The sequence below is a fragment of the Necator americanus genome, chromosome X (genome assembly GCF_031761385.1).
Source record: "Necator americanus strain Aroian chromosome X, whole genome shotgun sequence".
Lineage (NCBI taxonomy): Eukaryota > Metazoa > Nematoda > Chromadorea > Rhabditida > Ancylostomatidae > Necator > Necator americanus.
In genome coordinates, this window is record NC_087376.1 from 28,635,733 (window position 1) to 28,659,305 (window position 23,573).

The following is a 23,573-nucleotide window of genomic DNA, read 5'->3' on the forward strand; positions in this document are numbered from 1 at the left end:
AACTTGCTTATAAGAGGTTTTGATGGCTTTCCGTTGTTACTTTCTACTATGATGCCATAATATTTCTTTTTTAACTTGCCTTTAGCTTACATGTAGGTTTATTTAAAGGTACACTATCACTTAGTACTGTATTAATCCTTTTGAAGAAAATTCACAGGGTTCTGGTAAGGTTCTCTCATTCGAAAATGATTATCGTAGTTGATGGTTGCTAGCCGCAATCACCCACATAAGTCTTAATTTGCAGTTACCCCACTCTGACTTCATTGACAGGTTTCTGGATTCTCATACAACCCATTCCCTTACGTCAAATTCCGCATCCCTTCAATTTCTTTCAAATCAACTCATCGCTGAAAATAAATTCATACCGCGGTATTGGAGTCTGATGTAAATTCAGGGACTTAGCAGTAACACCTCTTTCTTTCTTACTCATTTGATTTTTGACTCGGGGAACTTTTAGATTTGAGAACGACTACGGATTAAAAAAAAAAAGACTAATTCCGTATGGAAATACGAGAATAGCATACAAGGTATCCTAGCAGGTATGAAACGGCAAAATTCCCAATCGACACCATCGAGTAAGAAATAATAGGTTAGGAATTACTGTTTCTTTTCATCTTCATTTCATTGCGAGCTTATTTGCAATTCTACCATAACTCTAAGTCCTACGCCCATAAAAAAAATCTCAGTTTTCTCTTTTTTTTTGTCAAAACCACCCCGAACTGCATTTCTGTACATTTGTAGCAGTACGAGATGGTGTTTTAATTTGATGCCGAATAACATTTGAAGAATAAAATACTTCGATATTGTTAGTTTTTTTCATGACTCACACTCGACACGTTTTTTATACAGAGCGGAAGAAATCTAACATTAAAAAGTTGTTTCAAAATCCACCCAAATATTTCTGGAGCATAAATAATGGAAAAATCTACACATAGCACTACATTCACACTATCAATACTATAAATAAATTTCGGAATTTTTGTGGTTATCTACATTATTTACATCACCAGTGGGAGAACCGATCCATTAGCGCATGTTCAACCTGAGCGACGCGACGCGTCTACCACAAATGCGGGAACATTCTACATGGATCCCGATGATGAATAGGTGAATAAGGTGGCACTCGTTCGATGCATTTTCATGAAGGAACATTAGAAAAACTCGGACTGATCACGTACTTCCACTATTCCAAGCAATAACAGTATTCAAAAATACTCACGAACTAATTTTGCGTTCAACATTAAGGACCTGAAGCGGACCTCACAAATAGCGAGGCGTGAAACTTGGAAAGTATTCTTGGCCACTTGCTAAAAACCCTTAAGTCACCCAGAGGGAAAATTGCCTTTTCCAATTTGCGACCCACCTCAAAATCAACAGTCAGGATGTGGAGGAGAGATTACTGCGACTATATTACTTTTCTCCGGATAATCAGGAAAAAAACTGTTTTAGAAAGAAAAGAAAAACTGTGCTTTATTTTCCGGAAGAAAACGTTCCATGAATACCTAACAAACAGTTACGTAAAAACAAAAAAAAAACATAAATTACGATCTGTCGTTCTTGACAGAGTTCAGGTGGTCCACATGACTACGAATTTCACTAATAATCCCAGCATCGAATCCACAGCAGCCTCCGATTGCAGTCGCTCCGAGTTCCACCCATGTCCTAATCGAACTCAATACTATTTTCGTAGGATTTTCCTCACTCCTGGAAGAAAAGCTGAATTGATTTAATAAAATTAATCAGCAGAACAAAAACAATTAGACATCAATTAGATTTCTCTCGGTTTCATTGAAACTTAAGATTTAAATATCAATGGGACCGAGAGATCAAATTTTAAAGTTAAGAACTACTGAGTTCCCACTCTACATTTGGCACTAAACAGCTAGCTGTCAACACTGAGGATGCCAACTACCTCTTCCAGCTCGAAACTGTAAATTTATCGCCCCAATATTCCACTCTAATATTTTGGATTACGGTGTAAAATTGTGTAAGTGGTTACTTACAAGGTGAGGCGGTGCAGAACTGTTCGCAAATGACTAGGAGCACTTCATTGCCACGCAGCGACAGGAAACAGAAAATGGTCCCACGGCGCATACGTCTACTGTAGAACTGTTGCACATTGGGATCTGGTGCTATGGTCTCTATAGTAGAGTGAAAACGACATGAACGTACGTAATTGCGTACGCGGCTTCTCTCGAGACGCTTCGGTGGATCGTAGAGGCTGGGAGCGTGGTGAAACCCTTGCCGGCAGCACCCATGCAGCGCTGCAGTTTGCGACGGTTGCACCTCGGTTCCAACTGCTGCCTCCACCACGCCGTTTCGAGTGCGTACGCAAGCGCACCGCAACTACACTCGGGATTCATGTCGCTTTGACTGTAGTTTTTTTTTTATTTTTTTGAATAGGATTGCTCACTACATCGTGAAACGAGCATTACTTTTACGGGAAATATACCAGTAACAACTAACTAACTGTAACTGTGGCCGAAATCTTTCCGGAATTTGAGCAAACAAGCAGCTGACAAAACACTGAAATTCGTGCGCGGCAATATTTGGGAACTATTGTAAGTTTGCCTCCGCATCAAAATCAAAAATATAAAGAGCAAGTCATGAAAAAAGCAGAGGATTTATGGTATTTTTCTGACTACGTCAAAGTATGAGCCAGAGAAGCGATTGCCCAGAAAACCATTCCGTAAAATTTGCTGTATTTTACTTAGTTAAAAGAAGTGTAATCACGAAACTGTCGTAGTGCGGAAACTTCAGGGAAAGCGTAGAGTTTGGAATGTATATTACGAAAAACGAGCGTGGCTCTGCTAATCTTTCCCTAATCGTCCTAAAATCCGGCGTGGGAACTGCCTTAGTTCCTACGAGGTACGTTAGAACGTGCCCTCTTGCATGCTTTCCAGTCCACTCAGAAGCTTGTTCATTGGTTTTACATGAATAGGCTGGTGAAAAAACTTCATTGATCCTCGATCACTCCCTCGTGGACAAGGCGCATGCGTTCTAACGTGCCTCGTAGAAACTAAGACCGTTCCCAGCCTGTTTTCAGGATGACCACATCAGTTTCGTGATATGCTGCCTTTGAAACTCAAAGTAGGCTGAGCAAAGATCACATATTTTCCCATTTTTCCCAGTAAACCGCTATTATCAGGATGATGTCAAACTGTCAAGTGATCTCGTCCATTCAAACCAACATTCTGGAAACTGACTCGTTGTTTTCGTATTTTCCACTGTTCGGATAGACAAAAACCTCTAGATCAGGTGAAATCGGTTGTACAGATTCAAGTAAAGTGGTAACTGCTCCAGGATGAGTACAATTGATGCCAAATCCAATAACCTAGAATGAATGGCAGGGATTATTTCTGCGTAAAATAAAGAAAAAAAGTGAGAAGAGCCCGGAAAACTTTCGTGGTGACGTACCTTTGAGTTGTTTAACACAAGTTTCACAGCATCCGAAAATTTCTCTCCATGACGAACAGCGATCCCATCCTTAACGTGTATCGTATCATTTCTGGATAAATCACTATATTGAGGATAATGTCACAAACCTTTCTACAAGTGAATGAGACAACAGCTTTTATTTTATCATCGGTGCTCATCGAAAGTGCATCGCTGATCGCTTGACCTTCCATAACGGAACTAACTGTTTCGAAGAGGATACTGTATATACCGGCGGATACCATAGCGTTTATTTGTTCTTTATGATAGTCGGTCATTGTCTAAAAATTCCTTTTTCACTAATTTCACAACAGGTAGATCACTTGCAGTACATATTTGTATTGAATATCGATTGATTATCAAAGGAAATTTTCCCTTTAAAATTTCTTCAGGAGGTGAAGCATCAATAAAAGAAGCCGTATATTCTGCAGCTTGTCCTCGAAGGCAAATCGCATACGAACCAATAGCACCCCAAATTCGTCTATCCTGATTAGGATGATAGCTGGAAGAGGTCTCTTGGAGCATATGAACAGCGTCCTGAAAAGATATTCTTCAATCACTATAACTATCCTCATTTTCACGTACTTTCCATTATGAAAAGACTGGTTCCATGGTTAAAGAAGACTGAAAAAACTTCTTTACGACCCATACTTAAAATATCCCAATTTCCTAGAAGAAGAGTATTCAAAGCAAAGAAAAGCTAGACTGCAAAACATGTCTTGACTCGTAAAAAAACAGACTTTGCACCCTTCATGAATTTGGAAAAGAAAAAAAACTAGAATTACGAAGTTGCAATTTTTTGAAATCTGACTAAAATTGCAATTTTTTAAAGCCCTTAACTTAATCAAAGCTTCTCCATCGAGACCCTGTTCCCTAAGTGATGGTAACGACGCATGGTAAGTGTTAGTAGTGAGATAATCCGATCCTGCATCAATAAATCTGAAATAGTTTTATTTCATCTATTATATACAGTAATGCGACAAAGTATACCTCTATAAGAAATTAAAATCAAAATGACAAAATTTAAAAAAAAATATTGAGACAAACTAGAAAACTTAAAAAAGTTATGTATTTTATGCAGGAATATTTTAGACTTTTTTGCGTAAACAGCTGCAAAATAAAAAGCCGCAATGTCACTTTTTGACTTTTGAGCCTCGAATGGCCTCTGGATGGTATTCATGGTATTCCGAATAGAAGGCGGCAAACGTTCAAAGCTAACTCTTTGAAATTCATGCTTACACTGAGCACTCACAATTTTCAAAAAAAAAAAGAAAAAAACCAACCAAGAAGCTAATAAGTAAGAAATAACCTCTTATGAACCTCAATAACCGCCTCTGGATTGCTAATCACTGCATCGAAGGTCCAATTCGGGCGTTGCTAAGACCGTAGAAAAAAAACAATAGTAGCAGACACAAATAAAATTAATAGTGATAACTACCTTTTCAAAGTAACCGCTCAAAACATTAGAAAGCTCAGTAGAGAACGATCCATCTAGAACATGGATTTTTTTCCTAGTTTTACACATTTCAACCTGAAAATATTCGTTTCCTGCAATGAATTCTGCACGTGCTAATGTTTTTAATATATTTAGTCATTCACAATAGAAAAGAAAAAAGAAAGGAAAAACAGATATTTGTAGAAGATAATGACAAAAATAATAATCTAATAATAATAATAATTTTTCTTAAACAATAATAATAGTAGTGAAAAAGAAAATAATTGCAAAAAAAGTAGTAATAATAGTAAGAGGATTGCATAATGTTACAGAAGCAATTACTGAAAATATTTATTTTCTACTACCTTGGATACTGGTTTCGCTGTTACATAATTAACAAGGCTTCAAATACATGTAAATATAAAGTCAGCCCAAGTTTCGAATCTTCTATGTCCACTCTAGAAAAATAATGCCGGATACTGTAGCACGTGTATTTTTTATGAATATAATGCGTGTCTATAATATTTGTAATGTTAATATAATTTCATGTGTTAATGAGGTCAAATATTCATAAGTGATCTGAGACAGTTCCTCTATTTTCCCACGTCCTTCGCTTCTGCAGCTCATACCCACACTTGTTCTCCTAATATCCTGAATAAAGCAAAATATTTTACGAGTGTGCCAAAGTGATCTAACAACAGAAGATAGAAAACGTTTGCCCCCTATTTCAATCCATACCCTTTTGTCCGTAATCCGCTAAATCTTATAAGAGGAAACCTCTCTCCATCTCATTCATTTTATGTTTTTTTTTTCACAACAACAAGAAGAGCGCACTTAGGAGTACAGGATTAAAATCATCTACAAAAGTACTTCGGTCCTCGGCAGAACATAGAAATACGGTAGCGAAGGTGTGGTGGATTTTTCTGTTTACTAGTGCAAAAGTACTACATGAATGATCTTATTTTTTCATAAAAATTCATATCTAAGAAAGTGTTTTATCTGTTCCCATAAGCATTTCTTTATATCTGATACAGTTTCTTCCGCATTATTTTTCTTGCAGACCTACTGTCTTGAGTAAGGCTTTCAATAACTTGTTTATCAAAAAGTTTGAAAGTTTTAACTTTCCCAGCTTTTCCTGCTTAAATTTTTGAGTTCTTCTCATTTTGATAAAAAAAAAAGAAAAGAAAAAATACGGCAAAGATGGAAAAAAACCTACCAATCATCTATTAGTGAGTATCAGTGAACATTGATAGACATTTCGATTAGATCAACTTAAAGGAAAACCTTCAATAATTTTTAATTCAAATTAAACGTCAAGTGAAATATAGTGAATTTCTTGCCTGGATCAGATCACTTATACGTATGGTAAGCGAAAGAGCAACGTAAGTGGTTAAAAAAAAATCTCAGTTGGGCATCCAGACCCTGACAGCAACTCGTCGAACGTAGGAGAAAACAGGAAAGTACTTTTTTACAAAAAAAACATTAATACTCGTTTCAGAAATCTCCACCTTAGTTCGGAGCTGTAGTCAAGACAGTAACAAATTACTGTTGTGGAAAAACAATGGGTAAAACCATGCCAAGGACATCCCACATCCATAATCTTAGCTTCTCCTTATAGAGCATGAATTTTAGATTCAATTTCTGAGCGAATATCGCTGATGGAACAACCGTTCTACATAACAATATAAAATTTGGAAAGATTTATTCAATTCTACGCAATTTTTCGTGGTTCATATACATGTATATACGGATTTATTCTGACTGCCGTTGAGAGCGATTATGATTGGATAGACCGGCTTTTATTTAGCACAGAATGAATGAGAAAAAGCACTATCTGCTTATTCTCACTTTTAATCGCATTGCTAATTTGCGTTTAAAAAAAAATGAACTGAAGTATGACACGACGTGGATTTTTGAGACAGAAAGGGAAAAATAATGTGAAACAAACAATTGATGACCGTGGATCCGTAAATCCACATGTCATTCACAGTAGCTCCTAAATGATACACCGTACTCAGCAGCGTCATGAAATATGAAAATACAAATTTGATATGATTTCGAGACAAACGTGACAATCGGACGAATCCAACGCTGAGGAAAGCAATTCAGGCAGATTACCGAAATGCACGAAAGTACACAGTTATGATGTTAGACGTGAATTATTTCGATACAGGAAAGAGTGGTGGCATTTTTACGGATGGTTTCGCCGGATCCAACATCGCATCCAATTCATCTGTCAAATTTTGTAGCATGAAACCAATGTCGGATAGGACGTTTCCATTTGGTCCAATTGTATGCGATTGCGGCTTCTCACTTAAACATATGAAAATAATTTGAAGATTTTTTCTTAAATTATTCCTCACTTATTCATTGTAAAGGTAACAGGAAATGCTAATTTTATTCCCTAATATGTTGTCCGATTAATCCTGGCCAAAAAGTTCAAGAATCGGTTTTCAGAAAATTTTTAACCTAGACTTCTAAAACTTCATCGGTGCACTATCCACTGCCCGCACATGTTTGGAAAATATTATGAGCGTGGTTATTTACCACTGAAATAAGAACTGCAACTTGTGGAACATGAAGTGGTTCCGTCAAAAAAAACCTGCAATAAGTATCTGCCGGTGTTAACATGTTTTTCACGTCCGCAAATTTTATGTTCGAAACACGAAAAAACTTTTGCTTCGGAATTTCTAGATGTGCAACTTTCAAGTGTCAGATCCCTTTGTTTCTGGTGATATTACATCATTTCGTACTATTTCATCCACATTTTATGGAATATGACAGATAAAGTTCAGTTCTCTTTTATCATCATTCTGGAAAGGCAAACAAAAATGGGCATAGAGATATTGTATAAACCGATTTCTATAAGCAACTCCTCCCTAAAATACAAAAAAAAGCGATCGAAAGTCCCCCGTCAATCAGTACGTCGCCAATAGCGGAGCAGAATCACTTACCATGTAGACGCTGAGCAATCTGGTATAGTCATTGGCAGTGATTTTCGAGGCGTTTGCGGTTGTGAAATACTCGTGGATTTTCTTGTCGTATTATCTCTTGACCTATGAAAAAATTTTAATTCTCTACAAATTCCAAAAAAAAAATCTTGACAAACTCTTACTTGATCGTTCCACAATTTTCATTTGCGAATGGCAATTGCTCCAGGCTCGAGGATGATCCTCCACTACTGCCTGCAGATGACTGAAACGCATGTTGCAAGCGACGTATTGAACCTTCGCAGTGAAGTGGGGCTGAAATAATTGATCTAATAAATTCAATAATAATTTTTAAAACATGAGCACTGCATTTGTTTGACATTCGACGTTTCCACTGTCACTTAAGAATCTCATGCAAAAAAGATCCACGGAAATGCAGACAGGAAACTCATTAAGCACGAACGACGTTAGGTTATTTAGTAAATTAAAAGCTTCTAGAAGTTACGGAAGTTCTCAACTTCAGAATCCTTGAAAATCTTTTCTCAAAGTTATTGAATATGAGATGTAACTGTGATACATCATCAGCTTCAAGCAGATTTTGGATTTTTTTTTCTTGGAAAATGCGGGAAGAGGAGAATATAGAAATTATACATATACACTAAAATCAAAATAATTACCAGGAGGTGGAGGACAGTCAGCATTTGGAGCACCGAGTACAGATGGAGTGTCACGTTCTCGACTTGCTTCACTTAGAATTTTTCCAGTCGAGACGAGATTTAGCCTTATTGGTTCGATCTACAAAATAGCATAATTAAACTCATAGTCTGTAGAAACGGGAGATATCCCTCATCTGACTCATATAGAATGCAAACCTTCTCAAAAATCGGATCATAGGATCCTTTGGATGACCTCCTGATTTCAGAATATGTAACAGGCAACTCTTCAGTAGACCTGGATGGTGGTGCAGGAGGGTTCTGGAAAATGTGCTAAGATTAAAAAATTGTATACCATTTTGCAATACATCCTTGAGAAACCATTGAAACACAATCCTTCACTGAAAAGCTCACTTTCGATCCTCTTGAATAGCTTATATAGTCAATATTTCCGTTCAAATTCGCTTTGCCTCGATACGAACTCGACGGAGCAGGTGGAGGAGGATCATTTCTCCTGAAAAATTTAATTGTTAAGTCAGGGAGAATCAAGGAGTATTTAATTCAACTGGTTTTTCGTAATTTACATTGCATTAGAAGTAGTATTTCCTCATTACCTTGGAGAAGGAATTGCTTGCTCCTGCATGGGAGCGACGGAGCGTGCCGAAAGCATCGGAGAGGGCACCTGCACTGGATGGACTTTTGCGGCATTCGTCAACGTGTCCAATGGATTATTCATCGAACGTCGATAATCCTAGAACTCAATCTTTCTTTCAAGGTCATATACTAGATGTAGGTATGTCTAAACAGAAAAATATTCACCTTTAGCTTTTTTATAGCCAAACCAAGTCGTTTCAAATGTCCTAATCTCTTCACACCAATATCCTCGAAATCTTCCCAGCTTAATTTCATCACTTCCTGTACGGAATCGTATCCTTGGGAATCGAAAACACTTATGTACTCAGGTAAAGCGAGCATAGTAAGCCATTCACTGGAATACATATAGTTAGAACAGTATATGTATGGGAAAAGATCTCCGGAAAGTGACTAACCCTAATCCGCCCTGAGGAGGGACAGATGGCCAACTGTCAGTGATCTGCCAGCTATGTATCTCAGTGATAAGTCGTTTTCGATGGGCTGGATTCGTAATTCCCAGCGACAGAAGGTCTTCAGGCGTGATTCGGGCTAAACATATAAGGCTTTGATTTATATTCACGTGGATCAACAACCTATCTTTAATGTGTTGTCCGGATATCAAATACGCACCTATCGAGGACAAATCGTATCCTTGTGTAAGAAATAACGCCAGATATTCCGTCATTCCAATCTTATCCAACCAGATAGCTAGAATTTCAGCCTCTGGCACGCCTTTCGCTACCATTTGTGTGACATTAACTGGCGTTTCCGATGACGACGAATAAAAGGACTCGTCAAGTGCGTCAACCGATGATGAAGCGAGTGAAGATGTTCCACTTAATATTCATGATGTGAGGACATTTTTATTTGAGGTTGGTGTAGAGGAGGGAAAAAAGCGGTGGTTGAATAGAATGTCCGAGCTCACCTTCCACCACTTCCACTTGAATGTACACTTATTCGACTTGGTGGTGAATCTGTATGACTAGGAGTAAGGAGGGAAGAGGTGTGGAACGACGATGATGATGATGAAGCAGAAGCGGTTCCATGCGACTGAAATCAAGCACGTAATGAGGTTTTCTCATTTTGACTCTGATGCCTCGTATCTGATAGTGTCATCAGTGAATGGGAGGCGAATTTGTCAGTCATCTGAGCGTTGATGATGCGTTGATCTGTCACATCGATGAAAAGCGCTGTCACATAAATCCAATTTCTTATTCTTATTCTCATAATACTTAGGTATTTCACAGTTACTACCAAACAGAAGGATTTAACAAAGCATGAGTGATATAATGTATTTGATCTTGAAAATGTGAACGGGCCGCTGCGAGAAACCAGGATTTCCTGCCTTCCACTCGCTCCTGCATTTGGCTACACTTCTGAGCGTTTTTGAACAAATATGACTCTTCTAGGATCTAAGCGCAATATCATTTTTTTTCACAATTTTTTCACTTCAATATGCAGTAAAGAATACTTGAAAAACAGTGTGTAGAAAAATTACAACAATAACTGAATAAACGAAGAATGTTCAAATAATACGAAATGGAATTTTCAGAAAAAAATGGGAAGTAAAAAATCAGGCATTTCTCAATAATAAAGCCTTAATTTTTAGTAGTATTAATTGATAGATCGCTCTCAAAATAAATACCTATTTGAACTCTTGTTCTATATCAATGCCAAACAAACAACTAAATATTTCACCTTCATGCTTTCGAATCCAGAACTTCCTTGACTTGAATTCGATCCAGTCGAGATTCGATGTGACGGATCTGGCAGTGCTGATGTCGAGGGGAACGCCAACGACGCCATCCCTGTAACGAATTATGTATCATATCAACTGGGGGAAAAACATAGGAGTAGTCCCGTCCAGCAAATTTTTTCCTTCAAGGATCTACGCGTTCTATTCCAGCGGAAAGAAGAAAACGAATATTCAACGTATGGAGAAAATCATCACATCAGAACTTTACATCTAAAGCTAAGATCTAAGATATTGAGTTTGTCACAATATTCTTGACAAGAAAAGAAGAGTTTCGAAGACTAATATACCTAATGCTCTAGGATATTGTTAGAATTGCTTCTCGCATTCGCTCACAGAAAAATTCACATATGAAAACCAACATCACAAGCAAAACTCATTAGAATAGGTAGTATTCTGTTAAAAATGAATGAGTCCAGGATGTTATTAGTGCACCATAGGCACTAGTCTTGCACACAACCAGAAATCCATCTCGCTTAATTAAGAACTAAAAGCGCAGTAGGAAGGTTTCTTGAAAGGGAGTCCTTAAAAATGCGGATGGACGGTGTTTGGATAAAAAGTTCCCCATTTCAATGGTTCATAGTTGGATCAGCGTTTGAATAATGTATGGGTGTCACCGTGATGATTGCTACGAGTCACGTACGACCTACGTTCCACCAGAGCATCCAGGATCGTAGCTGTTGTATTTGTGAATTTGAGGGGGCTGTTGTCGATAAATGCCCATTGGGGTAGGTAAAGTGAGCAACAGGGGGAGTTGAATAGGTTCGAGACAATTATTCGAGACAATAGAGAGGTACGGAGCCGAGCGTGCGATGATTGACGTAGGGATTCGATGTGCGAATTTGAGCCATCTACTGCCAGCGATTGAAATCAAATACCTCACAACACAGACAGCGAAATGACATATATTGCCGTCAACAAAACACAATGCTATAATGAAGGGGAAGCGTGATTTTAAATTTCAAAAAAAATGCGGGGAAAAACTCTACGAAAACGCAGAAAAGCATCAAATCATCGGCGAAAACGAATTTTTTTTCGCGTGCTGACTCGCTTCACACTTGGCGTCTTTGGGTTTGAAAAAACGACATCTTAAAGAAGAAGGTGAAGAGTGAAAGGGCTAATTTTTATCCAGAACTTTGTCGTACAGTGAAGAATTAGTCCAGAAGAAAATTAGGAATAATCTAGAATAAGAAAAGGAAACTTTCACCTGACACTTTCACCTTTCAAATGATTGCGTTGCTAGAAGGAAAACATGGAAACTCTTGAACAGAAATCCATGAAAGAACTACTAATTTCTAAAAAAGCAAAACTTCAAATACTTACTACTTCAAGAACAAAGAATTTCAAAAACAAACAAAAATTATTTCAAATTAGTTGCAACCTAACCAAATTCTTCCAGTTTTCAAGAAACTGCTAACCAAAGAGTACTGGACCTGATCGGTGCAAGAAGTTCAGCAGATTAAAAAAAAGCAGCAAATCCCCTCTCGTTGAACACCTCGGATTTCTTGTGAACAATTCCGAAGTAGCAACTTATTCATGTCGTTCTACTAAACCATTCAGAAATGGAAAATTTTGAAAGATCTGATTTGTTGATATCAAAGAAATTATGAATTGAAGACGATATGAAAAGAGTGTTCGTTGAAGGCTTGGAATGTGCACGGGGACCCTATTCAGAACGTAGTTTTCAGTTGTAAAAATATCATTCAGCAGTGTGTAATTCGCACTACATTATTTTTGAGCATGCAGCGGAAAATTGTTAACAAAAAATCAGCAACACGTGTGTGACATAACTTTTCAAATTTCTGAATTTGCTGCATATTAGAGTGTGGTGAGTAAATTGTGTAAAAAGTGCAAAAGGACAGCGAGGGGGTGCAAATTAGAGGAATGAAGAACGAATCGAAGATTCCACGACTTTTTTCCAAACTACTTATTGGAGTTACGGATAATTTCTTCACGAGCCATCCCATGGAAGAAAGCAGTATATTGAACCATGGAAGAGTTTCTATGACGTTTCTGTACTCATCATTGAGAAGATAAGAAAACTAGTCATATGAAATTCGAAAATACATAGGAGTTCCGGAAAATTGGAGGTGGGAACAAAGAGAACGGGGTTCCTGATTCCTAAAAAAATCATAATTTTAGGGTAGATCTGTTAGGAAAGCGAAAGAAGAGTTAACACAATAATTAGAACAGCCCGCCTAGAAAATTATAAACTTTTTTGTATCTTTCGCTTTCTACTTGTTTTCTCCTCAAAAACTTCTTTATAAGAGCGAACAACCTCCCTGGAGCATTACTGGATATCAACAAAATGCAAACATTCAATGTCAAATTATCATTCTTAAAATTGAGCACGAAGAGAAAAGAAGTTGAGCAAAGAAATGACACCAAAACGAAATTTCTGATGGGCTTAACTTCGAAATGAGATTTAGTTTCGTTAAAAAATGAAAAACCTTAGTATGTCTAGACGCGTCTGGACAACAAACACATACTCCTGAAAGAGATGTGGATATTCGCCCAAAAATTAAGGGAAATGGCAGAATTTTACAATCGTTGAGAGAGCCGTTCTAAAGTCAAGAGGGCTTGGTAATAAAATCCGCACTATAGAAAAAATTGTTTAATTTTACTCAGATATCCGCCGGATTTCCATATTGATTGCAGAGCTAAAGAGTAAACACTTTCCTATCGTTCCATCCGTTGAGATGTAGAGTGATCCTAACGATGCTTCTTTTCCAGTACAATTAAAAGAAAAAATTCAGTGACAAAGGGATTCTACTGCTAAGAAGAGATAGAAATGAAGAAAAAAATAAAGAAGAAAAGAAGTAACTACGAGATTAAATATTTGAAGTCGAGTTTTCTTGATAGAGCCATTACTAGAAAATTTTCTTAATAAAGAAATATTCAAAGTTTTACGAGGGCAAAAGAAAAAAAAAAGAGAATTTTTAAAAAGAATTGAGCACCTGCTCGAAAATGAGGAAAGCATAGAACCGTGCGTGTAGGAAAAGGGACTGTGGCAAAAAGGAAATAAAATTTCATTACTGAAATCACTAGAAATCGTCACAAACTGATGTATGAACAAATACTACAAAATAAAAAAAATTCGGAAAAAAAACATACGCAGAGTTGCAATAAAAAGAAGAATTAGAGAGGTTTTCTATCACAGTCATAGTGGGAGGAGCGCAATTGCAATGCGATTGGACAGAATAGCCTTGCTCAGGACGATGATCCAATAAATATCTCGAAGATACAGAACGAAACAGAGTTGAAAAATTAGAGGAATCCACAGCTCTTTTTTTTTTTTAAAATAGAGCTGCGCTCTTTTTCAAATCATTTTAAAAAATGAGTGAGATCCAGGATTTTCACAATTCCAGATCATCACGATGCTAGTAAACTAGGTGCCGTTCAATCGAGCATATTGTTGACCTCGAAGCACAACGCTCTCCTATGAATAATTCGCGGATCCGAGCCGGCCATCATTACGATTGCTTCGCAGCTTTCACCGGCAACATCAGCAGCACAAACGTGCACAATCTAATGCACAAGTAATCCGGAACGGATGGACACACAACACACTTACGGAATACTGAGCAAGATTATGCATGAATGCTGTGTTGTGGTGGGCGGAGAAGTATTTGCGGCCATCATTCGAATATCCTCGATGAATTAAGTGTGAGCAAAGTGAATATGGATATGATTACACACGAATATTAGCAATGAGTGATACATGAAAACGTAAACCACAAATATCCCAACGGATAGCTTTAGGATAAGATTGTTAAGTATCAGTCAACCCATCAACTGTGGAAATAAGGGTAAGCATCCGATTTCCTTTCGGGTCACTGCGTAAATGCACTGGAGGACATCAGAACTCACATGAAGGTGTCGTTCCTCTGCCCGTTTTAAGTAAGTCATATATTATAAAAATAGAACACAGAATCAGATATAATTATTCCGATCAGACACCATTCAAAGTCGTGCCAAATAGTGAAAAGACATATATATTCAATAGTAACGACTTCTATGGAGTTAGTAATACAAGTTGAAACGAATGATCGACCACTAATAACCTAAGGATGAAATTTAATAGATGTATAATTATGTTTTAATGATTCTCGTTATCTGAAACTATCCGAAAAACTAGTAGCTGTTCAACCCTTGAAATTACACTTTTTCTACTTATATTGGAATTGCATTCCTAGAGATTCGTACTGGCCATTACACTTTTTCATCAAATTAAACAATGACAATAAAGGGAACTCATCCTAGTAGAATTTGCAATACTTAGAGAAAAAATATGAGAGAAAATTCCTGGAAATTCAAAAACCATGTATACTCATCGCATTTATCATCTCTGTCTGCAATTCACATTTGAACCTAACGAAAAAGTTTTAAAAATCGTAAAAAAAAAGATGTCCTAGGATTTATGCACCTCCTTTCGACCCATGATTTTTACAAATTTTGCACAACGAAAGTCTGGCAACAAAAAAATTCGCGGAACAAATCGAACAAATCAAATGAATATACAATTGGATAAATCATAGTAACAAATAATAATTGAGATGGAGAATCGTGTAGAAGAGTTTCAACGACCAGGAAAGAAATTCTCCTAAGAAATATTGCTAACTAATCAGAGAGGGAATAGGAAAGGTGAAATAAATTCAAGACCTTCACTGTGAATCTAATCTAGACGGAAAGAAATTAGTTTTTTTTTCTCATATGCACTACTGCAAATATTGGGGTGGGAGGTAAACAGAAAAAAGATCGAACTACACCATTTTCTTTACGTTCTAATATGCTTATAAACCTTATGTTCTAGAAGAATTGAAAATTTGTCACTGACTTTCAATACAATCGGACTGCTAACTTCAAAGCAGGGAACAGTAAACACTAGTCCTTCTCACTTTACGATTCCTAAGCTTGTTCTGAGACATCCTCAGCGCTCTCCGGATAAGCAACCCTTTGTGTAGTTCGCGACATTCATGGATAACCAACCCATAGTACGTTATGTTTAGTGAACAAAATTTACAAAGGATCATCTAGGAGGAGAAAGAAAAATAGTGAGTTCTAGAAAAATAATAGCTTCGAAACATAGCTTCTGGAGTTTAGCTAATGAGTATTGCATAACATAAATAAATAGCAAACAAGTAAATACTTCTGTCTTGATTTCTTTGGAAATACAGCTGATGTTGATAGAGGCATATTAAGCGTGCACTTCTGTCAAAATGTGACATCTATATTCGTATAATATAGTAGCCAAACAATGAGAAGGACGTTGAATACGCCTACGGGGAAATATTATGTCCATCATAAATCTAGTTTTAATTACGTATATGCACTATTTCGACAAATCCAGCAACGTTATACACCTGAGTCATTTCGATGCGACAACGCTAGGCTTACATTAGTAATGCATCATGGAGAGACACAAAGAGGTAAAGAATTGCTTCAGCAGGGGATTTTTACATTCTTTCGCAGTGAGATCACTGAAAGTGAATCCGGAGGTCGAAGAAACAATGAAGGTGACCAATCCAGAATCGTGTAATCACGTACACTTTGAAAGTTTTATGAATGCCCGCATAAAACATATAGAAGCCAAGATCGACGTGAGTTGTTCGAAGCACAAAATGAAATTACTCGTTGACAGGACAACAGTGAATCAGCCACGTTCGTATACGTCTCGAACGCGAGTGAAGTTATCCGCCGGGAAACGAAGAGGTTCTAGACGACCTTCTTCGTCACCACCACCACCACCACTTCAAATCTCACAAATATCTAACGACAGCGATTGATGCTATACGACGCTGATGAGCATTTCATTAGGAGCACCGATAAATGAACGTGGGAACGAACTCGTTCTTGTGAAAACATCATTACACGCAAAACAACGTCGGCAGCATCGGCGCATTGTTTGAAGAGGGTCGCCGTGTTCGCTGTTCTCGCTCGCCATAGTCGCTGTCGCTCGTAAACGAATGTTAGCTGGAAATCAAGCATCAGCACAGAACCCGCCACCGCCGGCCGCCAACACCTTCGCCGCCAACGCTTCAATGCTTGCTGGATAATGCGTGAATCTGGTGTGGACGCTAATGTGTAGAGGAGAGAACGACGCTACACGCTTCAATGAGGACAAAAGGACTCTTGCACTCCTCAAAGAGTAGGCATGTAGGTTATTGGAAGCGGCGCGAGAAACGACCAACAAAAAACTTGCAAGAGCTGAACACACGTCCTCATTACTCTAGTAATGTGCAAGTGGGAAAGAAAGTTCGTTGCATGGATTTCGGTGAGGCACAGATCATCCGGAGTAAAAAGACTAAAAATATGCGCAATACATTCTCTAGTGAAGAAAGTACAGAAGTGATTAGAAATGGTTTCCGACGAGCTGTACTACTATCTCGTTCGATTTTATTTACATTTGATTTAAATTCAGTTTATTTTAACTAATTTCATTTTTTTTATTTCATTTCACTTTACACTATGATCGTTACCTATACTGTAGATTTCGTTAATTCAAAAATTGATATTGCAAAAAAAGGAAGAACCACAAAACTATCCGTTTAGGATTTCGATGAACGTCTATGAAAATTTATGATACTAAAGAGAAACACGGACTAACTGCTATGAATAAATGGATATCTTGGGGTAGATGAGAGGAATTGATAAGATAAAAATTGATATTTTACAATGCTATTTTTAATTTGCGACAAGAATAGTTCACAGGCTGAATGTCATAGGATGTTATTTTCTGCTAAATTAGCATTTGCCATAAGTCACAATTTACTACTTATTTTCTTCTTCATTGGCAAAATAAGAGACACAAACTTTTTAATGAAAAAAAATCCAAATGCTTTTATATCGTTTTTCAAAGAACGAAAGTTAGGAAGAATTCAAGTAATCCTAGTCACTTCTTCCTCTCATTTCGCTGCAACATCAATACTAATGAAAAAATAAGAAGGATAATCCTCTCTTACTCAAAAAAGTGCTTAAAAGACAAAAAAAATGCACTCTTTCCTCCTCTTCCACGTATCCGTGCAGTTGCTGTAAAAGTTAGTAATATTTCAAATGACTGAGTATCGACAAAGCTATAGTAAAGCATAGGGAATCCGGATCCTAGCAAGATACTGGCTGCGCTGAACCACTTCTTTTCAAGTGACAAAACAGGATGTTTGAATTGTTAGAAGCAATCGAAAACATCGTATAAGATAAGGTTTTCGCTATTGAAGTAAAGCTGAACGACGATCAGAGAACATCTAAAAAAACCCTAAGTTGTAATGAGAGCGTAGACGGAAACGAATCGGAGTCCGAGCTTGAGTGAGGCGTGGATTGAGTGACTGATGGATCGAGAAGTGAATGTGTGCGTATATAGCTCGAGAGTCGCCTGCACGGCTATACCTGGGCGGCATGAAGTAATCGGAGCCGCTCCGGGAAATGAAACGAGGACACCGCGACCAAGCCGATAGTTTTGTTAGGATGTGTTCATGGATTCGGAAAAAGGAAAAATTTACTAAGAGTTCTTCTACGAGTACAAAGAACAACGGAAATCATCGACTATTAAGAGGAATTCTCCCATTAATTAGTTATCGATGTAGCGTCCACTACAGATGGAGTTGGATTAAATGTTGACGGTTGCACTGCTCATTCACAACGATAAACAGAATTTCTGCCAATGAATAAGTGTCTTGTTATGGAGGACGCACGGAAAAGCGTAATTAAAAGGAAGCTTTTCAGAAAATGTTTATTTTCCCGAAATAAAAAATAGAAAATATTCAAGGAACCGAACTTGTAGGCCTGTAGGCTGTTATAAAAGCGCTTCTTAGCTTTGGCAATAAAAAACTGTAGGCGGGCTTGCAAAAAAGAATAATATATTAGTTTTTTAGCAACTTCGAGAATAATATTTTGAAAAAAAAGATTTTTGATGACATGCAATTGTTTCGTCGTGAGCAGAATAAAAATAAGGGATCTTACAGTAAACTTTCACGTATATCTGATTCCTGAGCAATGTTACGGTCGCTCCTTGTAACATCTGTAGAGAGCTAAGCATTTACTCAGCTTTGCCTGAAGGAATCATCAAAGGGAATCCTTCCTCAAATTCCTAGGATGGGCTTTTTTTTCGGAAACATTTTAGTCCAAGTCAGAAACGTATGCTGAATGTTGCTTTCGTTCATGTGGGTACGTAAGGATATGTGACAGATGTAAAAATTACAGGATATTTTTTCTGATCAAAATCGATTAATAGTTCAAAATTTTTAAGTGAACAACATTTGCGGTGGGATCGTGATGAGAATTGAAAATGAGACTTATTCAGGAGCCTTTCGCAGCTTTCATAAGTCCCATGAGAGATCCGGAGGATAGTCATCTTATTTAACCTTGTCTAACACAAGCAAAGGATGAATAAACACGCAGCCATTACCGTCGCTAGCAGAAAAAAAAGGAAAACTGGAAGCCATTCGGTAACTGCTCGCTTTCGCTACATACTATCCAATATAGGAGGATTTCAAGGATTTCGCTTGATGGACAGAAGTTTACGCGACGAAAATTGTATGAGTTGTTCTTTACTACCTATAGAAGAGATATTTTCCATAGAATATTTTTCCAGAATTCAATTTATGTTGCAAGATCCTCCGGACAATTTTTTTCGGCGACAACTTATACAGAACCTCGAATGAAAGAACTGAACGTTGCAAGAAATGCATGAATACGGGAGACTTTTATGAGAGTGCAATGAGTGAGTGAGTGAGTGGATGTTTCAGGCTGAATGAGGTCCGAAACATGTCTTGTGATTGAGGGATATTCATGAGTGCTGTTGTGTCAATGTGCATGTGTTTGTGGGTGTGCGCGGATGGTGGTCGCAAGCGAGCGAGCGTGCGACAACGACGACAACATTCACAACACGACGACAACTGATCGTATGCGTTATGACGCTGCGCTGCTCACATCTGGCTATCGCAGCGATCGACGCATTTCTGCTCGTATATTCCACATGACATTCTGCATATCAAGTCGTAAAACCACATCCATTCTGCTCTTAGAAGCACAAATCCACGTTTACTAGAATAAGCTTTGAACACTAAATCTTCTAGCGCTTATATTAGCGTTTCTCGTTTTAAAATTGCTGTCCTTACATCGAATATGATGTATCGTTACATAACGTGCACTCACAACACTTTCACTTTACGAAATTCAAAAACATAACGATTCTTAAAATACAACAGCTGGTGCTGTTATAGTTATAGTTTTTGCTAAATCACACATGTCAAGATTTGCAGGAGGACATGAGTTGAGAAGGATCTCAGGGCAATCAAAACAATATGAGCGTAAGCGAGCAACGTTTTAGCACCAAAAAATTTGTAGAATAAAATAAATGTGAAAAGACAGGAAGTGGGATATTTTCATGTGGATACTGAAATTTTCACACTAATATCTTATTCGGTTTTCGCTACGAGAGAAGGAAATCAGAAACGGTCGACAATTTCCTGGGAGATGTTTCTCGGTTCGAAGAAACCGTGGAGCATACGTCAATGGAATTTCGAAACATACGGAATGTTGCAAAAGAATGTCCACAGCACCGATTAGTATTTCGCAAAAAAACGACTAGAAAATTTTCCTTCACAGAATTAAGAAGTGATTTTCTAATTTTGTAAAAGAAAAGAAAGAGGAATTAAAAATTCAGAACAGTTCTTGTCATTATTTTTGTCTCACTTTTGTAGTTCCGGAAACAAAGTTTTCCGGAACTACAAAAGAGTTATAGTCATGTGCTTGTGCTGGAATCTTTTATGTTAAAGGAAACGATAAATGTCCATGGATTTTTCAAAAGCAACTTCAATAATACTCATTTCTATTATTTTGCTGATATTATTTGTGTTATTCGTTCATTGTATACTTCATTCATAAACACATGGATTGCCATGTAAAGAATAAACAAATAAATAAATAAGGTTGGTCATATGCAAATAAAAGTGTGTATTATGCACATAAAAAAGTAAATGAAATTGTGAGTTCGCATACTCCAACTGATACTAACTATGACTTCCATTCATTTCCGAAAATCCATGGAAGATCTTTGGAATGTGAGATGCCAAACATGATGAAAGTTTAACGAAGCAAGGGAAGATAACTTGATTCGAACGGAGCACGATGCAGTCGGCTTATCGATGTAGAAAAGTCGCACAGGCACGAAAAGTGCACGTGTGACATGAGTTTCGATGTCGTTCTCCTACTAATCAGATAGCGCCAAATGAGTATTCCCGCTTAAGCAGCTACGTTAGGGATTGTGGACGATTTGCCGGCTATTCTCGCTGGCGACATCCTCTCAAACAATGCCGCGCAACGCTCGACGCCGACGACGACGATTAGCCCGATCTGAGTTTATTGAGTTGGCGGACGTTCAAGGGTTCCGACACTCTAATTTATTCATGGCTACTGCTTTGTCGGCCTTCTACTACTACCGCATGTTAAGGGCACCATATCGTGGAAGGGCCAACGGAACGATGAGGCGAATACAGTCACATGAAATCACAAAACGCCTACGCTTCCCCAATATTCCCCACTCTCGAAAGAATACTCAAGATATTATCAGAGAAAGATTCGTTGACATTCTTCTTTAGAAACCTAGACAATCCGTTTACTCCGCTAAAGGAGGACTTATTTTTAAAACACAACTCACCACCGCTTTTAGTACCAAGAAGATGGCCAACTTCCGTACCGTAACTCGAAAACGACGATGACGAATTCGTTCCAAAGATGGTTGGGCGAGAAATCCTGAAACAAGAGTCATGCAACTATAGAGCGACGTGCAATTAGGAATTTGCGAAAATATCCAATATTTCAGATGAAATCATAGGTTTACTTTTTGCTAGTTGGCTTTGATGTAGTTCAGCCCGAAGTATAAGGAAGTTGACTTTTTTCTCAGGATTTTAAAGGATATTATAAACATGTCCTTTGACATGTTCTAATCCATCTACTCGCTGATATCCTCGAAATGAGCATCATAGAGCTGATGACAGTAGTGTTTGTTGAAAGTTCTCAGAATATTCTTTTCGAAAACAAATGGGGACAACACTGTTAAGGAATTTTTCTTCAAACTCGTCGCGAATGACCACGTATTTCACTTCTTGCTTATATACACGATCTCTATAAAAAAAATAAGGTGCGGTTTCATTATCTAATTGTCAGGATGTAGTCCATAATGTAGATTCTAACATTTTAGTATTTCTTAAGAAGAGTTAACACCACATTTTTAGATATCCCCCTCTCTGCAACATAAACATCATTCAATCAAAATGAAGCTCTAATTATATAAAGGGACTAAATCAATCATAGTGCTATTGATCATTATTTATAATTATTTGTACTATATTTCTCATCAATATTCCACCAAAATTCGTATCTACAATACAGTTTACGAAGGTAATTGAGATAATTTCATTAATTTTAGTCACACAGCGAAAGATAAAAGAAAAGTTAACGAATGCCAAAACGACCAAAAATAAAAATAAAACGTATCTAAGACATCTTGGAATAACGCAAATTATTAATTGGGCTGGCATATACGTGTTAATTATTGAGAACCTTTTTCCACTGATAGAAATTTTGAGCAACTGCAAAAATCCCCGAATAATTGAATTTTCAAGCTTTTCAAAGTTACTGCTAGGTGGAAAGACGAGTTTTTCGAAATTTTTAATTACTCTGTTCTTTAGCGTCGTCGAATAATTTGATTTCAAACATTTTTCAAACGTCCGATAATTCAAATGACTTCTCCATTCCTTTCATGATCATACTTCATATAATCGGAGGTAACTTCCCATGCATAAAGCGAAATAAGAAGAAAAATCAAAAAAAAAGATTGGATTTTTTTTAATGAAATTCTCCAATGACGTCCATAATGAAGAAGAAATATTCGCAATCTTCTCCTATCGTTACGCTGTCGTCGTCTTAACCCATACTGACTTTCAATAACCTCAAGGTTATTCGCGATCGATTAACCCAAATAATATTTTACGCACTCGAACAATCACTCTTTGTTTCTCTTCTCAATAAATACAAAAAACGATGCACACTTTTAAAGGAGAAGGAAATAGTGAATCACTCACAATTTCTTTAACGGATCGTAATATATAATCATAACTTGCGATTCAATTCCTACTCGGATAGGCGTCCAGAACCTATTTTGCCCTTTGAATCATAGACTTTTGCGTTCACTACCCGTCTCAAATGATTCAGTAGCCGATCGAGCTTACAATAACACAGAAGGAACGGCTGGAAGATAAGAGCGGTTGCGACGACAACATCGAGTACACGCCTTTGTCGTGACCTAATGGATTTGAATACGACGGAAATCGGTACGGTACGATACCAGCACAACTTCATTGGAAACATGGATTAGATAATTATATTTGTGTTTGTATTTTTACCTTTATTCTTATTCTGCGACGGTTGCAAAACGATTAAGAAATTAAAGGAACTGCCATTAAATTGCTATTAATTACCTGTTACAGTTTTGTGTATCACTGCTTCGATCGTCACTCATACGAGAAGGTGAGGCCACTGAGCGACAACTCAGATTGCTTCGTACATTACGGTTCACATCCTCATCTACAAAGAGAAAAAGAAAGGTTTTCCTTTTTATCTGGAGGGAATATATTAAAAGAATTTGATTTTTATTCTTTATTATTAATATTATTCACATTATTCATCACTATTCATTTAATGTTATGATTTATTTAAAAAATAGTCCTTTACTGTCG

The 23,573-nt window shown here is 37.4% G+C and overlaps 1 protein-coding gene across 4 annotated transcripts in view; it reads right to left on the reverse strand.

Moving 5' to 3' along the window:
* Window positions 1-1,541: 1,541 nt before the first annotated feature.
* The window catches only part of RB195_025802 (uncharacterized protein), a gene marked incomplete at both ends in the record, with an annotated part of 59,806 nt that continues 37,774 nt past the window's right edge, over window positions 1,542-23,573 (reverse strand). For 2 of the 4 annotated variants that reach the window (XM_064214100.1, XM_064214101.1), the window contains 22 exons: window positions 1,542-1,704; window positions 3,207-3,334; window positions 3,418-3,486; window positions 3,546-3,716; window positions 3,897-3,972; window positions 4,276-4,374; window positions 4,745-4,812; window positions 4,874-4,966; window positions 7,066-7,183; window positions 7,825-7,926; window positions 7,986-8,115; window positions 8,478-8,595; window positions 8,673-8,774; window positions 8,868-8,967; window positions 9,068-9,204; window positions 9,273-9,441; window positions 9,503-9,635; window positions 9,717-9,922; window positions 10,012-10,136; window positions 10,785-10,894; window positions 21,494-21,588; window positions 23,316-23,421. In XM_064214100.1, the coding sequence (XP_064069979.1) occupies window positions 1,542-1,704; window positions 3,207-3,334; window positions 3,418-3,486; window positions 3,546-3,716; window positions 3,897-3,972; window positions 4,276-4,374; window positions 4,745-4,812; window positions 4,874-4,966; window positions 7,066-7,183; window positions 7,825-7,926; window positions 7,986-8,115; window positions 8,478-8,595; window positions 8,673-8,774; window positions 8,868-8,967; window positions 9,068-9,204; window positions 9,273-9,441; window positions 9,503-9,635; window positions 9,717-9,922; window positions 10,012-10,136; window positions 10,785-10,894; window positions 21,494-21,588; window positions 23,316-23,421 (2,618 nt within the window). Of the gene's footprint in view, window positions 1,705-3,206; window positions 3,335-3,417; window positions 3,487-3,545; window positions 3,717-3,896; window positions 3,973-4,275; window positions 4,375-4,744; window positions 4,813-4,873; window positions 4,967-5,499; window positions 5,522-5,932; window positions 6,009-6,086; window positions 6,094-7,029; window positions 7,184-7,824; window positions 7,927-7,985; window positions 8,116-8,477; window positions 8,596-8,672; window positions 8,775-8,867; window positions 8,968-9,067; window positions 9,205-9,272; window positions 9,442-9,502; window positions 9,636-9,716; window positions 9,923-10,011; window positions 10,137-10,784; window positions 10,895-21,493; window positions 21,589-23,315; window positions 23,422-23,573 lie in introns of those variants that run through there. The other 2 variants (XM_013453956.2, XM_064214098.1) reach the window with 2 other exon arrangements.